The sequence below is a fragment of the Coptis chinensis genome, chromosome 7 (genome assembly GCF_015680905.1).
Source record: "Coptis chinensis isolate HL-2020 chromosome 7, ASM1568090v1, whole genome shotgun sequence".
NCBI lineage: Eukaryota > Viridiplantae > Streptophyta > Magnoliopsida > Ranunculales > Ranunculaceae > Coptis > Coptis chinensis.
In genome coordinates, this window is record NC_141462.1 from 20,568,451 (window position 1) to 20,590,663 (window position 22,213).

Genomic DNA, 22,213 nt, shown 5'->3' on the forward strand with positions numbered 1-22,213 from the left:
CATTTTGACGCTGAACGAGAGTCTCCATGTTACACAAGAGATCCTCCTGACCCCTGTCGAGCATTTCAAAACTCGTCTGAAGGTTCTTTTGTTTATTTCGAATTATAATCTGCCTATCCCGTACATCTTCACAAATACCATAAAACCTAACGCAAGCCAAGATTATCTTGACGACATGCGTTAGAAATCAGAAGTACACCTCTCCAAGGAATTTTCATCCAAACATGTCATATCCTCCATTTTCTCATCCGAATCAACCACCCTATCCTCCGGCAACTTCCAAGTCTTTTGGATACACTCCGTATAAATAATTGTATTTGAATGCAATTTTAGCATAATACGAACAAATTTTGTATTAGTTCTAAAAGACAGCATGATCTTAGTGATCAATACCGGAAAGGGCACGACACTCTTTCCAACGCCTCTAATCATAGTTAAAATAAACTCGAGGATGCAGAAATTATACCTCTTCTCCTGCAATATCCAAAGAATGTGAAGACAGTTCAGACGGATGTCACTGACCTTCTCTTTTCCCATGACATTCCTACCAATCCACTGAGCTACAACCAGTTGGTTGGTTCGCAGAGATGACTGTCGAACATAATGAGAATTCGAATTATACTGACCCTCCATGATAGTGTCTTTCATCAATGCAGGAACTCCCATATACTGGGATACCTGCAACGTGGCATTCAGGCGTAATACCTAAAATCTCAGCCAACAACTCTCTCGATACTTCTCTCCTCGTCACAGCCACCTTTACAAAAATTCTCTGACCATTCAACTCTCTTTTCTTATAGAATTGTTCGACCAAATCGGCGTGGTAGAAATCATCTGTCAAATACCACAACCTATTACAATCCCTCCTAATAATCTCGTCACGAAAAAATGGCGTAAAGCGGGCGGCAGTAAAAGCTTGTTCCGCCCATTGAAGTTTTGAAACGATTTGTGGGTTTGAATAAGGTGGAGGAGATGAGTTTGAGCAAACTCACTAAATATATGGGAGGAGGCGCGGTGGTGGTTCCATTATTTTTATAGTTTGGTGATTTTTTGTTTATTTTCGGTGGTTCAAAAGGTTGGGAATGGTGGTGGAGATATTTTGGAGAAATTTTTGTAGTGGGTGAAACTAGTTTGACGTGGTGTTGTTTAGGTTTTCTATTTTTTTTTTATTCTATTTAGTGTTTAAAATTTGGTAATGGCGGAATTGGAAAGATGAAGAAGAAGAACGCGATGCGGTCTTGGGTTGTACTGTTGACTTGGGCCCAAGCCCAATTCGAATTCAAAAAATTTCGGTTTTTTTCGCTCAACTTCAAACTAAAATTGCCGATTCATTATCGGTCCGATTTTTACGAATGAGATATGAAAATGATCAGGAGAGAATTTCCAATCCAATGATCCATAAAACACTCTAGTCTAACCGTGGGTGACATATAAGAAGATGGAAAATGCCTCAAAGTGCGTGCGTGACGTAAGTTATGCAAACAAATAAAATCTAAATTCATAGATAATGTCAACCAGAATCAAAATACGATTAAACGGCCTAAGTAACAAAAATGGAAAGTTTAGCAAACAAGGACGGAAAACCAACACCCCACCCACCCCCAAACAAATTTTTGGCAACAAAGATTAGGAAATTTGTTTTAAACGTGGGTCTTTTAAAGTCAGATTCCCGAGACTTCCTAGATTACTATTTTTATGGATTTGATATTTTTACTTTTTATGAATAAGATTTAATATAAGAAAAACAATAAAGCAATAAATGCATAATTCACACCATAGAAAAACATGACTCAAAAATCAAGAAAACATGCAAGAGTGGAAAACGTGAATTATGTTAACCGTAGACTTAGGATCCGGTACTTACAGCTACACACTCCATACAAAGGGCCCGGTTACCTGAATGGTGCACTTTTCAATATATGGAAGTAAAAGGAAGTACACCAAACACAAAATGAGTCTTTTATAGTCAGATACTCAAGACTTTAACAAATAACTGGATATATATAATACCCTATAGTTTGCCATATATCAACAACCTAAAGAGTTGTGGGTCTTTCCATAAATAAATAACATGGAATACACCTCCAAAAAGAATCAAGCACCAAGATTTTCTACGACGTAGTTTAGTGAAATGAAAGCGAAGTTTGATAGATCTAGAACGTAACCGAGCATCCACCTTCTTCTTCATCTTTGAACGAGAGGGTGTCCAAATGAATGATCGTGAGAAAATGGATGTTTGTGGAAGATATGTTGGGTATGGATAAGTTTTAGAAGTAAGGAATGGAAGAAATGAGATTATGGGTTTATCACAAAACTCATTCATGGTGTAGGTAGGAACTGTCTCAATTCTGAAAATGAAGGTGTCAAGTACTTTTCACTTGGGAGTTATTTCCGTATTAGGAGGATTTAGAAAATCATTAAACACAGAAGAAACACGAGGGTCAAGCGCAAACTCAAGGTTCCTTTGAAAAGGTAGAGGGCGGAGAACATTGATGGAAGGTGAATGAGTGACTGGATGATATGAAGTAGGTAAATGGCGCTCACCTAATGCTCTCAGTTCTAGATCATCAGAATCTTTAAGATATGCAAGACATTCCTCAATAGGTAGGCTAGAAGAATCACTGGGATAGAGGGTGAAAAATTCTTCTTCTGTCATGGCGTCGAGGGGTGAATGGATATTGATAAGTGGCGACTCGTGAGGTGGCACAGAAGAGTTGCAAAAGAGTTGAAGGAAATCTTCCTCAATTTCATCTACGTCCAGGGAGTCCTTGTCGAAATTAGAACTTCCGAAGGAAATGAATTGGTGTATATGATTATGAGGAAACGTGTTGTTAAAATACTCTTGAGCTAAGCTCTCTATCATGCTAACTTCTCCATCGATATTCGTATCAGAAAACTATTTCATCGTTTTAAAAACATTGACCTCAACAGAAAGATGGCCAAAGGACAAGGACATCGAATAAGCGCGTTGGCAGTTACCAAGAAAGGGCGCCCTAAAATAATCAAAACATAGTCATTAGCGACTTCTGTATCGAGGATAACAAAATCCACAGGATAGTAGAAATCCTAAACCTTAACAAGCATGTTTTCCACTACACCCTTAGGATACTTGATAGACCTATCAGCTAATTGTAACGTCATTTTTGTAGGTTGCATCTCCTGTAGACCTATTTGTTTATATACATAATAAGGGAGTAAGTTAACACTCGCCTCCATGTCTAATAAAAGCGTTGTTCGTCCCCAAAGTATCTCCTAAAGTGCATTGTGCACATGGGGCGACTACTAGGGTCCTTGTACTTAACGATTCCATTGTGTTCGGTTAAAGTTGAAAACTGTTCAGTTAAAAAGGCGTCTTTAGGAATATTTGTCTTACGCCTAGTAGTGTACAACTCTTTGAGAAACTTAGCATGGTGAGGTAACTTTTTAAGTGCTTCAAGAAAAGGTAAGTTCATCGTTAGATTTTTAAAAACTTCCCTAATCTCGTCAAAATTTGTATCCTTGTTTAACATAGCTAATCTATGAGGAAACGGTGGTTTCTCTATATTTAGCATATGGATCAACATGATGTTTAACCTTGGCTTTCTGTTTCTTAGGATGTGGTTTAACTGGTACCTCTACATGGGTTGGATCTTCAGTTTCTATGTCGGTATCTAGTACAATATCTGGTGTAGGGACCACTCTACCAGAACGGAGAGTGGTGATGGAATTTAGCTCACCTACGTTTGCATTTTCTGTACTAGTATTGCCATTTACTTCAAAGGCTGTGTTTGTTATTTTAGGGTTATGTATCGCTTGACCTGAAAATACACCTTTGGGTTGTACTTTCTCTTGGGCTAACTGCTGTAAGGAAAGTTGAATAGCTTGTAAAATCTGTTGTTGAGTTTGCATAAAAGCATCGAAACGATCTGGTTGTGGACGAGTGTTAGCTATAGGTTGTGTGACAGGAACTATGCCACGTTGATTATTCATGGGTGGATTTTGATAGTTATTATTTACCGGAACGATACCTCTATTAGCATTATAATTATTATTGTTATAATTATTATAATTCCTTTGGCCTTGTCCTTGCCTAGGTGGAGCTTGGCTGTAATTGTTTGTTGGCCTAATATTTTGGTTATTAAACCTTGGAAGTTGTTGATTATTTCGCCAACCGAAGTTGGGGTTTTGTTGCCAAGGTGCGTTAGGTTCGTTATTAATAGAACAAACATTATCTTGTTGTGATTGTTGTTGTTCATAGGCGAGAGGACAATAGGAGTCGGGATGCTCTGGACTCAAACATAAATTACATGGATTGGAGTTGACATTCATGACGGGGATAGGCTTTTGTTGAACAGAAATAGCATCTACCTTTTTAGTGAGAGATTCAATTAAATTTTTAAGCTCAGGATCGAGTTTCATCTCAAACATACCGGTGGCCTTAACTGTTGTAGAAGAACTAGCGGAGCGGGAGATATCGTCACTACCCCCCCAGTTATTATTACGCTTTGTTTGATCTTCTAAAAATTTATAAGCCTCTGAGGCTCCTTTACTGAGGAAACTACCCTCATTCATTATGTCAAGGACTTCTTTATGGTGGTGTAACAGTCCCTTGAAAAAGGCATGAACTAACGTGTCTTTCGTGAGGTTATGGTGTGGACACTCTATAAGAAGATCGATGAAACGATTCCAAGCCTCTGAAAATGATTCATGAGGATTCTGTCGAAAGAAATGAATCTTGGAAAACATTTCATCTGTCTTCAGTGGTGGGTAAAAATATTCCATAAATAGTTGAACAAGTTTGGCCTATGAGTCTACAGAATTAGACGCTTGGGCAGTCAACCAAGATGCCGCCTTATCGGCTAAGGTGAAAGGAAACACTCTAAGTTTAATTTGTTCGGCACCAACCGTAGGATGGTGGAATGTAGTAAGGACTTGGTCAATCCAATGCATGTGCTGATAAGGTTTTTCATGGTCTAACCCATGAAAAACGGGTAACAAATTAAATATATTTGGGGGGATTCGGAAATCCCCCATTGGGTCTGATAGAACGATGCAAGATTTTGGGCTATCGTTCAAGGCTTTGTAAAAGTCAGAGAGAGGAGTCTCTCTTTCTTCAGCCATTATTTTAGGTGTGGTGTGTGGTATACTAGATAGGTGTGTGTGTTGACGTTCACGATAGATTACGTTAGTCATTTTTTCTCTACCTGACCTTAATCTCATCCAAGGCTAAGTCCAATATTGAAGAAACACGACAACAATCAAAATAACCCTGATATGCTAGTATAAGAACTCCTCTGACAGAAGATTCGAGGAGTGGAAGAAAGAAGTACATGAATGCCTCCTTGCTTCGCGTATGAATATCGTCTTGTTTACGCTAGCTCAGTGTATTTACAAGTTAGAAACACTGAATAACTTGAAGAAATGGTAGTTTGAAACTAACCTGTGGTAATCGGGCGGTTCATAATAGGGCGCGGGGTACGCTCTGTTTAAACCTTGGGAAGGCGCGGGTCGCACTCAGGTGAAACTCAAGTTCCAGGCGCTTCAGCGTGGGGGGCGCTCGAACTTTACCTTGGTAGGGTGCAGGTCGCGCTCAGGTAAAACTCAAGTTCCAGTCGCTTCAGTGCGGGGAGTAAGGGTGGAATTTGAGCCTAGTGGTCGGAGCTCGGCTTGGGCTTGGCTCGTTTAAGCTCGTCTCGAGCTCAAATAAAAGCTCGTATAACAAATGAGCTTGATGAAGCTCGGCTCGTTTAGTTCAAATAGCATATTTATAGTGTAAAATAACCGAGGGCTCGGAGCTCGGCTTGGGCTTGGCTCGTTTAAGCTCGGCTCAAGCTCGCTCGTTTACTATATGAGCTGAGCTCGAGCTCAATTTAAAGCTCGTGTAATTAGTGAGCCGAGCTTGAGCATGGTAAGGCTCAGCTTGTTTAGCTCGAATTCCACCCTTAGCGGGGAGCACTCCAAATTTGCCTACCAAGGGCACAGGTCGCGCTTCGTGTATTCCTGCGAGGAAAATTCAGTTCTGAAACAAACAACCACAGTTAGAATCAAACAAGGGTGGGTGAGTTTAATAGGACTTTGAAAATACTAACAATACTAACAAAAACAATACTAAAGGGAACTAAGATGGCAGCGACGCCATTTGATAAATGTAAAATGATAGTTTTACCTACGAATAAGTAACGAGACTCAACCGCAAGTAAAACTAAAACTATTTACGATGCTAATTATCAAAGTTTTCTACTCCCTTATCAATGCAATACGTTTAGAGTAGAAAGTTCGTTCCATTCTTAGTTCTTTAGTATTCAATGTTTTCTAAGGTTATCAGTCTATCCAAAGTCAATGAGAGTATGATGGAATTTATACTACGATGCAAATTATGCTAACAAGATACGATAATTCAACTATGAAATGCTAAATTGACACTATGATAAGAAATTAGGGGGGATTGATTCCACCTTAACTCGACTTAATTAACTAGCGAAGATTCGTCGTAATCCGAATTGCAATGCTTTCGCATATCAATTGGGTGTTCCTAATCCCTAATTGTTCATGGTAAGCTCTATCAACTAACAACTAGCATGTGAAGCAATCAAACCCATTCTCATGGTGAACTAATTACTTTCTAGATTGGAATGGAAAATTACGACTATTCTACGCTAACAACAATCAAGCTTTCATCAAGGCTTCCTCAAACTCCTCTAATGGAGGTTTAGCCTAGAGTCATTAAACTATCATTTCCAATTGAATTTAAACAAGACATGATATAAATATTCTAAATTTGCTTATTTGAATTCAAATGGAAATCTAATCATGCAAGAATTAATTGAAACTAGTAATGACAAATAACTAAATTTGTGAATTGAAACTAAATAATTAATGGAAAATGAAACTAGATTATGAAGAACTAACTAACTTTATTGATCTAATGAAGAAATAACAATTGATTCAATAACTAAATTAAAACAAGATAGTAAAAACTAATTAATTAATGAAGTTTAAATCTAGATCTAAAACTATATGCTAATGGCTACCTACAAACTAGAATGCTTAAGAGTTAAGTCTTGTGTGTTGAAATGGAGGAGACCAAATCCACATTTTTGTGCATGGGCTGAGGAGCCATGATTTGGGCTGGACAATCGAGCCTAAAATCCAATTTCTTCAGTCCACAAAAGCCTTTTCAGCTAGATTTGACTTCAACAGACATTTCGTCCACTTTTGCTCCTCTGATTGGGTCAAGGTTTGGACCATTGGATAGCTCTTTCCGAACCGGTCGTTTTGACATAAGGTAGGCCCAATTATGAGGTCTGAGTCCAAAGATACGGTCTTCGAAAGTTCTGCTGACTTTTATGAGCTGTTTCTGCCCACGTTGACTTTGACTTTTCAACTTTGACCGGGGTTTTTAAATGCTTTTTCTACTTGAATCTTGGCCTTTAATCATAGAACTCCTTAGCAACCAACCCTTGCTCTTTTATCTCGCAAAAGTGACACATTTCTGCACATAATCGACTCCAATGCTTGAAATACATAAAAACATGTAATCAGCATTAACTCTTATTTATTACTCACATAATTGGTCTTAAAGTATTATTGTTAAGGGGTGAAAACTACAGTTTTGGGCTCTTATCAGTCTACTAGCAATGGTGGATACTGGTTCAACTCGTACATTAATCTCTGAGTATATATCCGAGGTTATTGGATTGAAACTCACAGAATGTAAAGGCTCTATGAGAGGCTTGAACCAAGAAGCCGAACCGGTGAAAGGACTCACTTTGGAAGTTGACATTAAGATGAACAACTGGCGAGAAAAGGTGGACCTAATAATAGCTCACTTAGACTATTTTCAAGTCATTCTTGGAATGGACTACTTGAAAGCAAACAAGGTGGTGGTAATGCCACACTTGTGGGGGGATTATGATTCAAGATTCCAAGAATCCTTGTTTCATTCCAGATGTTAGGAATGGCGGGTGTTAAAAGGGTTCTAAAATTATTTTATCATTTGTAAGATGTATGTGTTTTACTATTGCGCCAAATAGTGCCAATAAAGAAGATTGCTTAAGATATTGTTTTGTAAGCATACTTCTAATCAAAATTGAGGTCTTAGAAGTGTTTTCGACACTATATGAATGATATGTGACATTTTTTAACAAGACGCCTCACTTGAAAAACATATATCTAAATGGTTTTCCAATTTATTGACTTTGTCATGAGAAATTGGGAAATGTGGGGGATTATGTATTGAATTAATCAATTCAAAATTAGAAATTTGTTGAAGCATTACTCAAAAGACATCAAATGCGGTGTTTTGCTTTAGGAGAGATGCATAAATAATTTCAAGGAAATCCTCATAGCAAACGTGCATAGCAAGGTTCACTATGGAATTATAATTCATATAGCGTTGGACAAGGCTGGAGAAGAAGCATATTGGCTTCGAAATTTCTTAGAGGATATTCCAAACTGGGCTAAACCTATGCCGCCAAGTGTATACACTTGTGTGCGTAATCTGTCTGCTATTGGTAGAGCCGCAGTAGCATGTATAACGAGAAGTCTCGACACATATGTTGTAGACATAACACCGTTAGACAGTTGCTCTCAAATGGAGTTATCTCAATCGACTATGTAAGGTCAAAAGATAACATTGTGGATTCGCTTACAAAAGGTTTAACAAGAGAGCAAGTGGAAAGATTATCAAGGGGAATGGGCTTAAAGCCTTTGAGATAATCAACCAAGAGTCCTCATAATAGAAAAACTAACCTAGTTGACTGGAGATCCCAAGATCTAGGTTCAATGGGCCAACTAAATTACGTTTGTGACTCAGTTAGCACTGAAGAGTAATAATATACTCTAACTCATTCCTATATAAGACAGTGCATATTTGCTGCGAAAACCAGGATAAGTCAAGCTTTTAATAATTTACTATATCTTGAAAAGTTATGTTATCCAAGTGGAGTATTGCAAGATACTCTTTATAGAAATCACCTATGTTAGTGCGAAGTGGGGCCGCTTCTATGAGAATTTTAAAGGCAAATGTCTTAAAAGCACTATCTAAAACCAAGAAGTGTTCAAGGCCAAAATGAACACAAACGTGAGAACCAACCGTATTCGAGAAGGTACTGTGTGAAGATGATTGTCTAGGTTTATATAAACGGCTGACAGTTCAAGGACATTAATTGAAGTCTACTAATCATCCAATTAAATCTGATCGTCTTTCACTAAGGTAAGTTCAAGGCCTCACATGCTACTTGACCTGATGCGGTATCTTTTCATTTGTAAAAGAACAGAAATCTGATGTTTATGATAGAAGAAGCCAAATTTTCATTCATATGGGGGATTGTTAGAAAAATGGATTTGCACAAATCCATTGAGATATGAATGAGTAATTTGTCTCCCAAGTTATCCCACATTGAGATGAAATGGGTTTCTCTTGAAACAGTACGTAAAGTGAGAAAAACTTTTTCGAAAGGGTGCACTGGTTCGAAACAGTGCATTATGCCGAAAAGGTGCGACCTTTCGAAATGTGCACTGGTTCGAAACAGTGCATCATGTCGAAAAGGTGTGACCTTTTGAAATAGGCACTGGTTCGAAATAGTGCTTTATGTCAAAATAGTGTGTCCTTTCAAAATATGTGACTTTTCTAAGAGTTACTTACTTTTTTCCAAGAGTCACTGTGTTGTTTCGAAGAGGCACCACTCACCTATAAATAGTGGATGAATTTGGAGAGAAACACACCAGATTACACAGAGTTCTGATCTTTCTCTTCTTCCTCTATTATTAGTCAAATACTATGTTGTGTTCGCTGATTCTATAGAATTGAAGTGCTAGCTTTCTATAGAAGGAAATCCGTTCTATATTGAGAGACAATTTTCCATCAACCTTCAAGCACCCGTGAGGGGGAAAAATATGTCTTAAGGACATAGTGAATCTTCACTAGGCTCGGGTTTAATCATTGGTAAATTAAGTTCATTTGTTGAACTAAAATGTTTGTTTGTTTGTTGAAATTAAAGGTTTGTTCATGATATATTTGTTATATGAATTTGATTTCTTGTTTACTTAACAATAAATATATTTTTGGAATAAGTTTCCTACAGTGTGTTCTTGCAGGTAGCTACAATGGTGTTCTACTAGCATACACACATGACATTTAGTTTCCTGTGTCTAAACTAGTGGTGTTAATGGTCTGGTTTTGGTCCAGTTTTTAGTGTTGTAAGAACAAATAACCATTTAATTTTGCAGTTCCAGTTCTTCGCGGTTCTTAAAATTGTAGAACATTACCCATAACCACAGTTCAGTTCTACAATTAGAACATTACGGTTCCAGTTTTTAATGTTTTTTTAAGAACATTAGTGAATTTTTTTGGTTCTGGCTCTTCATTTCAGTTCTTAAAAAATTCACTATTTACACACATTTTTTATTGGTCTTATTAAAAAATGTGTACCAAAAACGCAAAAATACCGCACGAACGAGTCGGTTTTTAAATATTGATGTAAGTAATTATATAATTCAATAATAAAGTCAAGTAAAACCATATATTTAAGGCTGTAAACTATATTCTTATATTATTTATAACATTAAATACCATTAAAACTACATATCACACTAATAAATATAATTTAGTAATATATAAATGAACGTTTTGAGTTTTTATATATTTTATTTAGATATTTTTTATGTTAAAAGTACGATAACATTCAGTTTTGGTTATGGTATGATTATTTTGTTTAAAAAACCATTATAGTCCGGTTCTATATGGTCTAGTTTTTTTAGTACCCATTTTTAAACGATTCTTAACATTAGGAACCGTAACCATGATTTTTTCTCCGGTTTCGGTGATACCCATTGACACCCTTAGTCTAAAGCTAATGCTGCTTGACGAGTTAATGCCATCACCGAGTCACAATGCAATTGAACTAATGAAATCAGCTTGCAGACTGGTTCCATATTTTAGCTTCAGGATCACTTGTTGGTAGTCTTTGTATATCATGGCAGTTATATCGTGCAGTGTAAGAACTAGCTATCCACATATCGTGCAGTTACCGAACTATCCACATATCTAGTCAAATCCAAAAATGAAAATAATCCTCAATAATGAGTGTTAACAATAGGTAAAAGCAATAACTATCTTTATCAAAAAAAAAAAAAAAAAAAAAAAATAGGTAAACGCATCGAATGCATGCATTGGATGCTCCCATGTAATCAAATGCAGGGTAGTACAGACCATAGTACAAAATATCCCGATATATCGCGATATTTGGGGATATCTATCCATATTTTAGAAAAAGATATTTAAATATCACGATATGTTTAGAGATATATACGACTGCAAATATCAGTTATATTTCAATAATATTTGCGATATTTATGATATTTAGGGATATTTTGTGATATTTTGCGATATTTTGTATATATAACAATTTTATTTAATATTTACCATTATATTTCAAATAAATATAAATAATGTATCATGATATATCAAGAAATATCCACAATATCTACGATATTTGTTGATATTTTGGATATATCATCGATATTTGCATGTGGAACAATGTCAAATATCCCCAAAGAAGGGGATATATCCACGATACATATCCAGAAATTGAATATCGATAAATACCCATATCCTGATATTTTGTACTATGGTACAGACATTAGACGACATAATTTCCCCAGAGGGCAGAATTAGTGTGCGGAAGTCTTGAATTACAAAAGCTTTAAAACATTTTGTGCCGAATAGGCTTTAAAAGTTTCTGTGGCCCAATTGGTTTGGAACTTTTGTTGGCCCAATAGGCTTAAGAGCATTTGCAATGCAGGTGATAGAGGGGGGGAAGTGATAACTATCACCTATTTCCCTAAAAGTCTTTGTGCAATCTTTGGGTGATAAACTTAGTGATAGTTTTCCGGAAGTCCTTCCAATCGAATTTATCAAAAAAAACTTTGGACGGGATGTTGGATTCGTCTCGTGGTTTTTTAAAAAATGGGTTTTTTCGTGGGATGTTAGATTCCGAATGATTTTTCGGTTTTTTTTTTTTTTAAATTTCAGGCGGGATGTTTTTCATTCCGTCCGAGTGTTTTTTCAATTTTTTATGTCCGTGGCGGAATCCAACATCCCGGTATTTTTTATCACCTTTGCATTGCAACTTTTGTTTATCACCGGTTGGTGATAGAGGGGGTGAAAAGTGAGGAGGTGGCGGTGATAGAGGGGGTGAAAACTATCACCTGCATTGCAAATGCTCTAACAAGTTTTTTGGGGCTGAAAGTCTTGAAAATTGTTGTTGCGGAATACCGGAATACCATACGCTTAGAATTGACACCCAAGTCATAACAAATTCGAGACCAAGCAGGACTAGAACTGAGTACGTCTCTAGTTCCGAATCATATAGGATTTCAAACTCTCAAGCAAACTTACCGCCAAGAAACTTACATATATAAAAAATTTGTTCTTCATCCTCTCTTTGTTTATCATCCTTTGAGTTAGGTACAGGAGATTATCAAGCAAGATGAGTGGTTACAATGAAGGTCTGTCCAAGTACACAATCATCAGAAAAATTGGGGAAGGGAACTTTGGGATTGTTGCTCAAGCTAACGATAAGCATAACGGCGAAACTGTTGCAATCAAGTTCTTGAAGGATCGTTGTCGTTTGTCGGAAGATTGTATAGAGATGAGGGAACTGAAGGCACTCGTTGCATTGGATCATCCGAACATCATCAAACTCAAAGAAATTATCCAAGAAGGTGAGTTCTTGCGCTTGGTATTTGAATACATGGATATGAGTCTGTGCCAACGTATTAGGGAGAGAACAAGGTTTTTCTCTGAAGAAAAAATTAGAGGTTACTGCTTCCAGATACTTAATGGAGTCGACTACATGCATAGCCGTGGGTACTTCCACCGCGATCTTAAGCCAGCTAATATACTAGTTTCTGGAAAATTAGTCAAGATTGCGGATTTGGGTTCGTCCAGAGTGTGCTTGGAGGTGGAAGACGATTTGGATTGCACGCGAGAGTGCTTGTCTGATCAACCATCATACACGAGTAATATTACAACCCTCTGGTATCGAGCACCCGAGGTTCTAGTCAAGTCTTCGAAGTACGGTTCTGCTATTGATATGTGGGCAATGGGAGCTATCATGGCTGAATTCTTTCTTCTGGAGCCTCTGTTTTGTGGTACGGATGATGTCAACCAACTTCACAAGATATGCAGCATAATAGGTAGTCCGTTTTCCTGGTATAAGGGTCTTCAAGAAGCAGAAGCACACAACATCCAGCTTCCTGTGTGTTTAAGAACGCCCCTTCAGGTGTTAATACCATCAGCAAGTCGCGATGCAATTGAGCTAATGGAGTCACTCCTTTCCTGGGATCCCAACGACAGGCCTACTGCTGCAGAGGCTCTACGACATCCTTTCTTCAAACCATGCTTTGAAGCTCAACATCCGCTTGATTTGGAACTCAGGCTCACTACTGCAATGACGTTTCCGTCTACGAATGGTGAAGTAAATAGGGTTCTGATCTAGGGTTCTGCAGAAAGGATGAATCGATTAACTTGAGTTGTATATATTAACTATATGTCTTCTACCTACATATGTATCAAGAACTACGTTTATGCTTGATCTGTAAGTGGGGTAAGGCTTTCTATATATGTCCCCTCCATGTACGTAGGCAGCCCAGAAATGACTTGGGTGCAGCACCCTAAAAAAAGAAAAAAAGAACTGAAATCTTTGTTTGTAAGAATCTATATCGGACGCCAATTTTAATAGTTCCGATCCCAAATCATTGAATCCTTTTGTCTTTAAACAAACAATGAATCTATTTGTTTTATTTTTATTTTTAATGGGTCTTGAAATATCTGCAATTTGCAACTGAACTCAATATCTTGGATCAGGATGAATGAAAATTACTCGATCTCATTGAATATATATCTGTCATGCTTATGTCGGCCGATAGCAAACAATTACTACTCTAGCATATGGAATTGAAAATACGGTAAACAGCTGAATATATAACGGGCAGGCTACGTCGACATATAGAATTGACATATGTATTTTAAAAGCGGACTTGCATATTGAACTAAGGGCTGATTTTTGGTAGAAATGACTTAACTACCATGGATAGTATCTCCACAAAAAATCAGTTCAATTGGATGTCTCTAGTATTGTCAAAAAGGTGTTTAAATTCTAGATCGTAAAACAAATTTCTAACTTGAACTCAACTCTTGGTAGGGTTAGATATGTTCAAAGGAGTTGATTTTTTTGTGGAGATGATCTCTATTGGAGATCTCATCTCCAGAAAAATCAGCTTTTAGTTCATTGTGTAGATAGGTAAAATTAGTGCTGTTAATGGATCGGTTTGGATTGGGTTTTGGAAAATCTGAATCCGAACTGATAAGAAAATTGGAAACCCAAAACCGAACCGAACCGATAATATTACGTTTAATCCAAAACCGAACCGAACCGATAAGATATATTGCAAATCAAACCCGAACCGATTCGAACCGAAAACAATAAAATCAATTAAATTTTAAATTAAATTAATTAATTTTAACCACACAATTGATAAACCTATACAAAATTAATTATAAATATTACTAAAATGCTATCTTATCGGTTTGGGTTCATATCGGTTCGGAGGAGGGCAAACCCAAAACCAAACCAATATCTTAACAGTTTGGTTCGATTTCGGATCGGTAGAGGGCAAACTAAATTATCAAAACCCAAACCGTTTTTTATCGGTTTGGTTCAGATCAATTATCGGGTTATCGAAACCCATTGACAGCCCTAAGTAGAATTGTGTATGTCATTTCTGTGTGTATATATATGTTGACGTAGCCAGCAGATTTTCTATTTATATGTGGTGTTGTATCTATTTTCTTTCTAATCAAGGTTTGTATGCCCTTACTTCGTTTGAAAACTATGGGTAAAAGTACAACTTTGCAGGCATAATTAAATATAGCAACACTTTGGTGCATTTTGACTATACAGTAATAAGCAAGAATTGATAGAGACCATATATCACAGTAATGCAGGTCATATCTAGATAGACTTCTCTGTCAATGACACTTCCTCAATGGTCTCAGAAACGTTCTTAGAACTGGGCACAACAGCAGCTGGAACGACTTTGTATTGAAATATAATTTCTGCAACAAGAACAAACATTGAATATAAGAAGGCTGAAGCACCTTTTTAAGGTTGTTTCACGTTTGTTCTTCTCTATGCAGACAAACCACGTCAACCTCCAGGATACAACAACAAGTTATTACTCTTCTCTGTTTACTGCACACAAACCAAAGAAGAAAAGGACGAACAACGAGACTGATTGACTACCCAAAAACGTAGTTTAGAATATAAAATAAATTTTTTCCAGATACTATAGGCTGCTGGAAGAAGTGTTTATATAGAGACAAGAAACATGGAGAACTAGTCGATCTGCTTTTGTAGAGAACTGCTTCAGTTTCCCGATGGAGTCCACTAATCCACAACTTTTCTTTTCCCAATCCATATCCAATTATGTTTCCAAACCTATTAGGAAATAGTTAAGGAAAAATGTTTACCAAAAAGAAGCTAAGGGATCAAAGAGCCCAAGCCTCAAGCCAGGATCCACTTGTTTTATTCAAAATAACACAACACTGGTGTTGTTAGTACAAGAGGATCTTCCTGAAGGAATAGTTCTAAAGCTCTCTATTCCTAGTCAATTAAACTCATTTTACGAGTCAACATACCGGCCAGCAGCTCTCTTGGATGATTCATGATTCTACAAAAAGGCCAAGAAAGCAGTTATGTGTATATGGTCGTACATCACTAAGCCCGTAAGTTATACTTCATAAATCAGCAGAAAATGAGAATAGTACATTCATACAATTCGAACTTCTCAATGCAGTCAAGCAAGAGATGACCTAAGATATCACTGTTGTGACACTGTTGCATTGCTTTCTAGGTAAAGAACTATTGGACTGTGTACAGTGTGAACACCATCAGACCATACCACTGATGCAGAGACTATAGAGTTTTCTTTGGGAGCCGTTGTTGACACCATTACAAGGAAAGACTGCTTCTCGTTTAAGGATTTGAAGGAGAGAACTTTTGGTTCAACACTTATTTTCAAGTTTGAAGGAGATTTGATGGTTGCTCTGTAAGTAGAGTTTGCCACACCAACATTGGTAACTTTCCTGGTAAAATTAGCTTTTGGGACATCAGATAACATGGTAGGGTAGTTGAGATCCCTCGGAGATCCTCTGGAATGCTTCGAACAACTGCTGTTACGACCTGATAGGAGTTTAATTTGGTCTTTGGTATATCCTATGTTGCATAACAGTTCTATGTAATCTTCTTCAAGAGCATCATACACTAAGCCAGGATTTACTGCCTTCACAGGATCAATGTGGCCAGCACCATATGCAAACTCAGCATCCGGGTTGGTTGTAGAATTCATGGGAAAAGCTATGAACAGAAGGAAAAGTATTTAGATACTTCAAATATTAGACTCAATAATAAATCAGGGAATATAGCGGAAATGCGTAGAGGAGATGTGACGTGAATGCGACTAGGTCTACTCATTCATTCATCCACAATTATTCGTTAATTACCTTGTTCCAATTTAACTTTAATTCACGAGTGCACTGGCTAAAAGCACATAATTAATCAAGACACATTGTGAATCAGTTTACCTGTAGTCATAAGAGCAGACTTGATTGCAGAAGGTGACCAATCAGGGTGAAATGACTTTACATAAGCAGCTGCACCAGTTGCATGGGGACATGCCATAGATGTCCCAGAGAGAAAATTATATTTCAGAAACCTCTTATCTCCAAAGATGCCTGTAGCTGAAAGTGCTTGTGGCCATGCTGCTAGGATTTCTACTCCAGGGGCACTTATGTCAGGCTGCAACACATAATTTCGAAACACAAATATAATAAACGGAGAGAAGATATTATAAGTTAAGGATTTGAGATCAAAAGTAACAACTTGCCTTGAGAATTGCTCTTGTAATGGGATTAGGTCCACGGGAGGAAAATGAAACAACCACAGGAGCATTTGCATTTTTCAGTTCCTCCGCCTTTAAAATGGTTGCTACAGGGTTTCTGTTTATGAAACCAACTTGAAGCTTAATGATTTTTTCAGAGCACAAATGTTAAGATTGAATGATGTGTTTCATGCGCTAACAAATCAATCATCTAGTGGAATTGTTTCTACATTTAACCTGAAACTGTTAAGTAGATATATATAACACGGAGTGAGCACGCTTCAGGAGTTGTGCAGCATAAAAGATTGGGCTTGTAGAATACTTACTTTGTATTGTGTATGTAGGATCTAATTCTTTGCCCATCTTTAATATTCAGAAGAGAAGCAGGCAATGGGTATAACTGGGAGAAGTCATTTAACTGCTCAGATTCCACAATCATGCCAGCAGCTTTGTTCTGCAAGTCTTGTCCACCCTGGGTGTAATAGTCGTAGAATACAATTTTTCCTATTGGACTATTATCCGAAAGATGTTCAGCACACAACCTATCAGCATTTTCAAGAATATTGGCGAATTAATAACCTGTTCCTAACAGTCAGTTCAAGGCAAATTAGAAAACTGTCAGAAGAAGAGCCAATACCTGGCAGTGCGGTTATCACATGAACTAAGAGGATAAACTGGCTTTGTCAGAGGATGCTTCTTCCCCTTCATATCAAAGGAATTTATAGCTCTACCCTGAAAACCGATAGCTCACTTATATGTTTTGGCATGACATAGGGGTTTGAAAGATTAAAAAAAAAAACAAAAGGGTTAACACATGAATATATTAAGATATGCGGACATGTAGCTACTACATTTCCTGACGAAAGGATCCGAGGATAGCTTATATTCAGAGTTCAGAGACAGTACGGAAGTTAATAATTAATAGAGAGCTAAAGAGAGATACATTGCTTAAGAAGCAGTTAAAAAATAATAACAAATTTGTTAGGCTCATGCTCACCACAAGTGTTGTGCCATCCCCTAAGATAACCTTGTCTATGATTTGCCTATCAGTGCTGCTAGCTGCGACAGATAGCTTCCATGGAGCAACACTTGTGACTGTTGATCTACCAGGGCCGTTATTTCCACCAGATTGAGAGGTGAGGATACCTTTCTGCATAGCATGGAAGGCACCAATGGCAATGGAATCAAAATGATACTGAACAGCATCATCATTACCTAAAGAAACAGATAAGATGTCGACACCATCACTAATGGCATCATCGAAAGCAGCCAATATATCAGAATCTCCACATTGGTCATTCCAACAAACTTTATACACAGCAATCCTTGCCGAGGGAACTGCTCCTCTTGCATTGCCTTGTGCCAAACTCTCAAAGCTCACACTGTTGACCTGGTTACCAGCTGCTGTTGATGCAGTATGTGTGCCATGTCCATTTGTGTCTCTCGCAGAATTGTGGGCTTTGAGTTTGTAGGAATCATAGAATCGAGCACCAATGAGCTTGCTGTAAAAGTTTAACTTACATGAAAACTGTACCAAGGAAGAAAACATAAATCGATTTTGGATGGAAAGACTGGTATATACTAGGCCGCTGAAGGCATCGAGCTAGCCCTATTGGCCAGATACAGAGAGCAAACATATGACTAGGTGCAATTTCTTGATCGAATTAGGACTAGTTCTTTCTAAATTTCTATTGTGTCCACCTACTTTTGGATGTGAGATTTTCCAATCTTTGACATGTTGGCTACACAATGAGCTCATGTACAAAGAAACTTGTATATGATTGTTTATTTTCGCGTAAAACGTATTCCACAATCCCAATATCAGGGGACGAGTCAAAACAATTTGAAAAAGCTAATGGTTTGGACTTTGGAAGTGCAGCCAACATATAACTACATGAAATAAGACCGACATATTGAAAATTTGTATGCTCATTGCCTCATTCACAGATGAGGAGGAAACATACCGTTGGGTTATAATACATCTAAATTTTGGCTGAGATGCCAAAGAAAAGTCTGAATATGATTTTGTTTATAATCCAATGGATATCATTGCTGAATGCTGAACCATATGTGGTCTTTTTCAAGTGGACTTTAACACTTTCTTTAGATAAACCACACCAAGATCACTAGTATTTTTAGAGAAGCCAACTATACAGCAGATGTCTGTAGATCGATCTTGTATGTTTGTAGATCTTAGAGAAGCCAACACTTTCTCATGTATGTCAGGCTTGATGTCTGTAGATCGATCTTGTAAGTCTTTGTGTACCTCCTTTTAATGATCTAACTCTTAGGGAGGCTTGTAAGGTTCAACTATTAATAAAACAGGTTGTGCCTTAACCCCATAACCATTTCAAAAAACAAAAAAACTATACAGCAGATAGGTTGGCCAAGACTGGCGCATCACTTGCTGTCAATGAACGAATAGTTCGGGAAGGAAAACCTGATTGGCTTCATAAATGGGAAGGTCCATTCCAGACTTTCTACAGATTTCAATGTATGTAAGCTATTACCATTCTTATAAATGGAAATAGTAGTCTGCAGTTTGCTTGAATTGGCATGAACTTAGAGAATGCAGCATGTTGCATCATCTCTACACACCTTTTGTATATTTTTTTTCTTTTTCATTTAATACAATTAATCTTGCCCAACGAAAAAAAAAAACAAAAAACAATGAGGATAAAATCACTAAGCAAGTTGAATAGTTTTTGTATGTTCAGTTAGCTAACTCAATAAATAAATTATGTTCTTAGCATAACAGCGAAATAAGCCAAAGTTTGTTGGGAAACTTCTGACTATAGGTATTAGCATAGCAGAAAACATAAAATACTGGTGCAATTAACCAAAAATGACATAATTCAGGGATAAGAGTTACTTGTTGCATTTAAAATTGTTTCCTCCATTGCAAGTGCCTTTCCATTTCTTAGGGGAAGGACCGAAGCCTTCATCGCTGAAGCTCTCTGCTTCTGGACAAATCCCAGTGTCTAGCATGCCCACTATGACATCGCTCTCGACCATAGGAACTCTCTTCACATTCTCCTTGAATCCAATGAAATCCCAAGATCTTGTTGTCTGAAGTTTAATTGTTCTACTTGGAAATACTGATAATATGCCTTCCATGTCTGCATATAAGTAATTAATACAGATCACATATTATTGACATAGTAATATATATTAGGACTTCCAGATTTTCTGAGAAATATAATCTAAATCCATTAAAACCAAATATATAAATGTACTACGAACTGGAAATTTTTTGTCTCTCATTATCAGTAAGATTGGCTGCAAATCCATTAAAACTCCTTTTGTAGCTATGAATCAGGGCATCTGATGGAAGACTGAAACAAGGCAAGTTTGGAAAACAGTCAAGCAATATGATTTTCTAACAGTAACTAAAATATTTAATTTGAACGAAATACCAATCTCATAAACTTTATCTACTCGATCTGGAAGGCTAATGTAGTAGATACTACCTGTTTTCAAGGACTTCTTGTAGAATGCTCTCATGATGCACTAATGGCGAATAGTCACCACTAGGAAGTGCTCCCATGTAGACTATATAAACCTGTATAGTCATTATTAATGTCACACAAAAATGTTACATGTAACTACGATATAATGTCATGAGTATATGTACTGAATCTATATTTTTTGATTTAGCAAAAAAAAAAAAAAAAGTGGAGTTGCACATTAAAGAGGCTAGAAGTAACTCACTTTTTTATCATCCGCAAAAACACAAGAAAATATGATTCCTATGGTGTATATAACAACTGAAAAGACAATAAGACTGTTAAGTGTAGCCATTGTTTGATACTTAAAAATGTGAGAGTTGAAACCTCAATTTATAGCAAATACTAGGAACAGAAAGATTTTGAATATCTTCATCATGAAATTTCCATATATAGAGAACCATTTAGACATTTTTCTGGTAAGTGTGTTGTATATACAAAGAAACTAAGAAAGTAACAAGTTTACACATTAAATTTAAGATAATGTGCTGTTTATAAGCCTAAGAAAATATTTCATGTATCCTTTATTACCTGCTTAGTCGTTGTAATTTCCAATGTTTGCCACGTGTCTCAAACTATTCACACTGTGTATAAAATGTAAGTACCATAGACTATATCACTGTAAGTACAAATTTCAACTTTGAAATTTACTACAGAAATAAAATGTTTTGCGATTTTGTTAGAGACGATTTCATAACTTTCATTGTAATTAAAGTCACTTTTATATTCAAAACAAGTTCATTACTTTCTTAATAAATCATGAGCACTGCACAACATGCTGGAGATTACCATCTCAAACTTGGCAACTTGAATAGAGTCACTTGTGATGCCAAGCCTCATTGGACACTGGAGTCTTCTCTGCACGGCTGTAACTTGTACACTATAAACAGGGCGACTATATTTCCGATTTTTTCATCATGAAGCCAAAGAACAATATTATCAATTTATCAGCTTAGAACAGGATGAATTAATCTTCAACTCTCAGTGCATGAGATGATTGTTTGCAATTAAAAGACTGAAAAACCATAAAACAAAAATAATGGGGATTTTTATTCTTGACTAGTGGTTCTCCATTTTCGAGAATGCGTTTGCTCTGCTCGACAAGTAATATTTGGCTGTCAAGACATTCTGGGAGTGAAGCAAAACAGAGATAATGTCAATGCTCAGTTAATAAATTGTGACATACATGAAATTAATAGTTATTTAAACTATCAATATAGAAAATTATTTTAAACCAAAAGTAAAAAAAAAAAGTACTTGTTGGCAATTTATCAAAAACTTTACCTGTTTTATGTGATTGGATTGGATTCCTTAAGAGCAAGTCTAATGGGGAGCTGCTAAATAGAGCTGATAAAAGGTGTCACCTAAGTTTTTTTTGGCAGTTTTAGCCAGCCAAGTCAAATTTGTATGTGAAAACTAAAAACCATTCCAATTGAGGTTTTAAAGTTGAAGTGTCAAATTGATACCGAAAGCAGAAAGTGTGTCGTCCATCCAATATTTTATGAATTTAAGTTGAAAGTTAAAGCACAGACGGCAAAAAATGTATCGTTTGTCGAAATTTAACATAATTTAACATATAAACGGCAGAAATTCTGCCTTCCGTCTCCTATAACATAATTATGGCAACTGCTAGATAATGCTATAAATTTGACTAAATTTATCATACCAACCAAATTTAAAACTCTTCTAGCAGTTCTATTGGAGTGACATTTTGGTAGTTGGGGTGCTATATGGGGCTGTTAAAAGCTATATAACACCCCATTAGACTTGCTCTAAGAGTGAAA

General features: G+C 36.8%; 1 protein-coding gene and 1 pseudogene across 1 annotated transcript; one reads left to right on the forward strand and one right to left on the reverse strand.

The window, feature by feature from the left end:
• Positions 1-12,470: 12,470 nt before the first annotated feature.
• On the forward strand, positions 12,471-13,481 carry LOC147486540 (cyclin-dependent kinase F-4 pseudogene; annotated as a pseudogene).
• Positions 13,482-15,723: 2,242 nt separating this feature from the next.
• LOC147486541 (subtilisin-like protease SBT4.3) lies at positions 15,724-20,804 on the reverse strand. Its single transcript, XM_086571260.1, has 10 exons — positions 20,635-20,804; positions 20,394-20,485; positions 20,167-20,258; positions 19,796-20,042; positions 17,921-18,425; positions 17,561-17,655; positions 17,250-17,465; positions 16,930-17,041; positions 16,628-16,841; positions 15,724-16,400 (listed from the first exon to the last, which is right to left on the reverse strand). The coding sequence occupies exons 1-10, from the start codon at positions 20,722-20,724 to the stop codon at positions 15,865-15,867; spliced, it is 2,199 nt and encodes a 732-aa protein (XP_086427386.1). The 5' UTR covers positions 20,725-20,804; the 3' UTR covers positions 15,724-15,864.
• Positions 20,805-22,213: the final 1,409 nt, after the last annotated feature.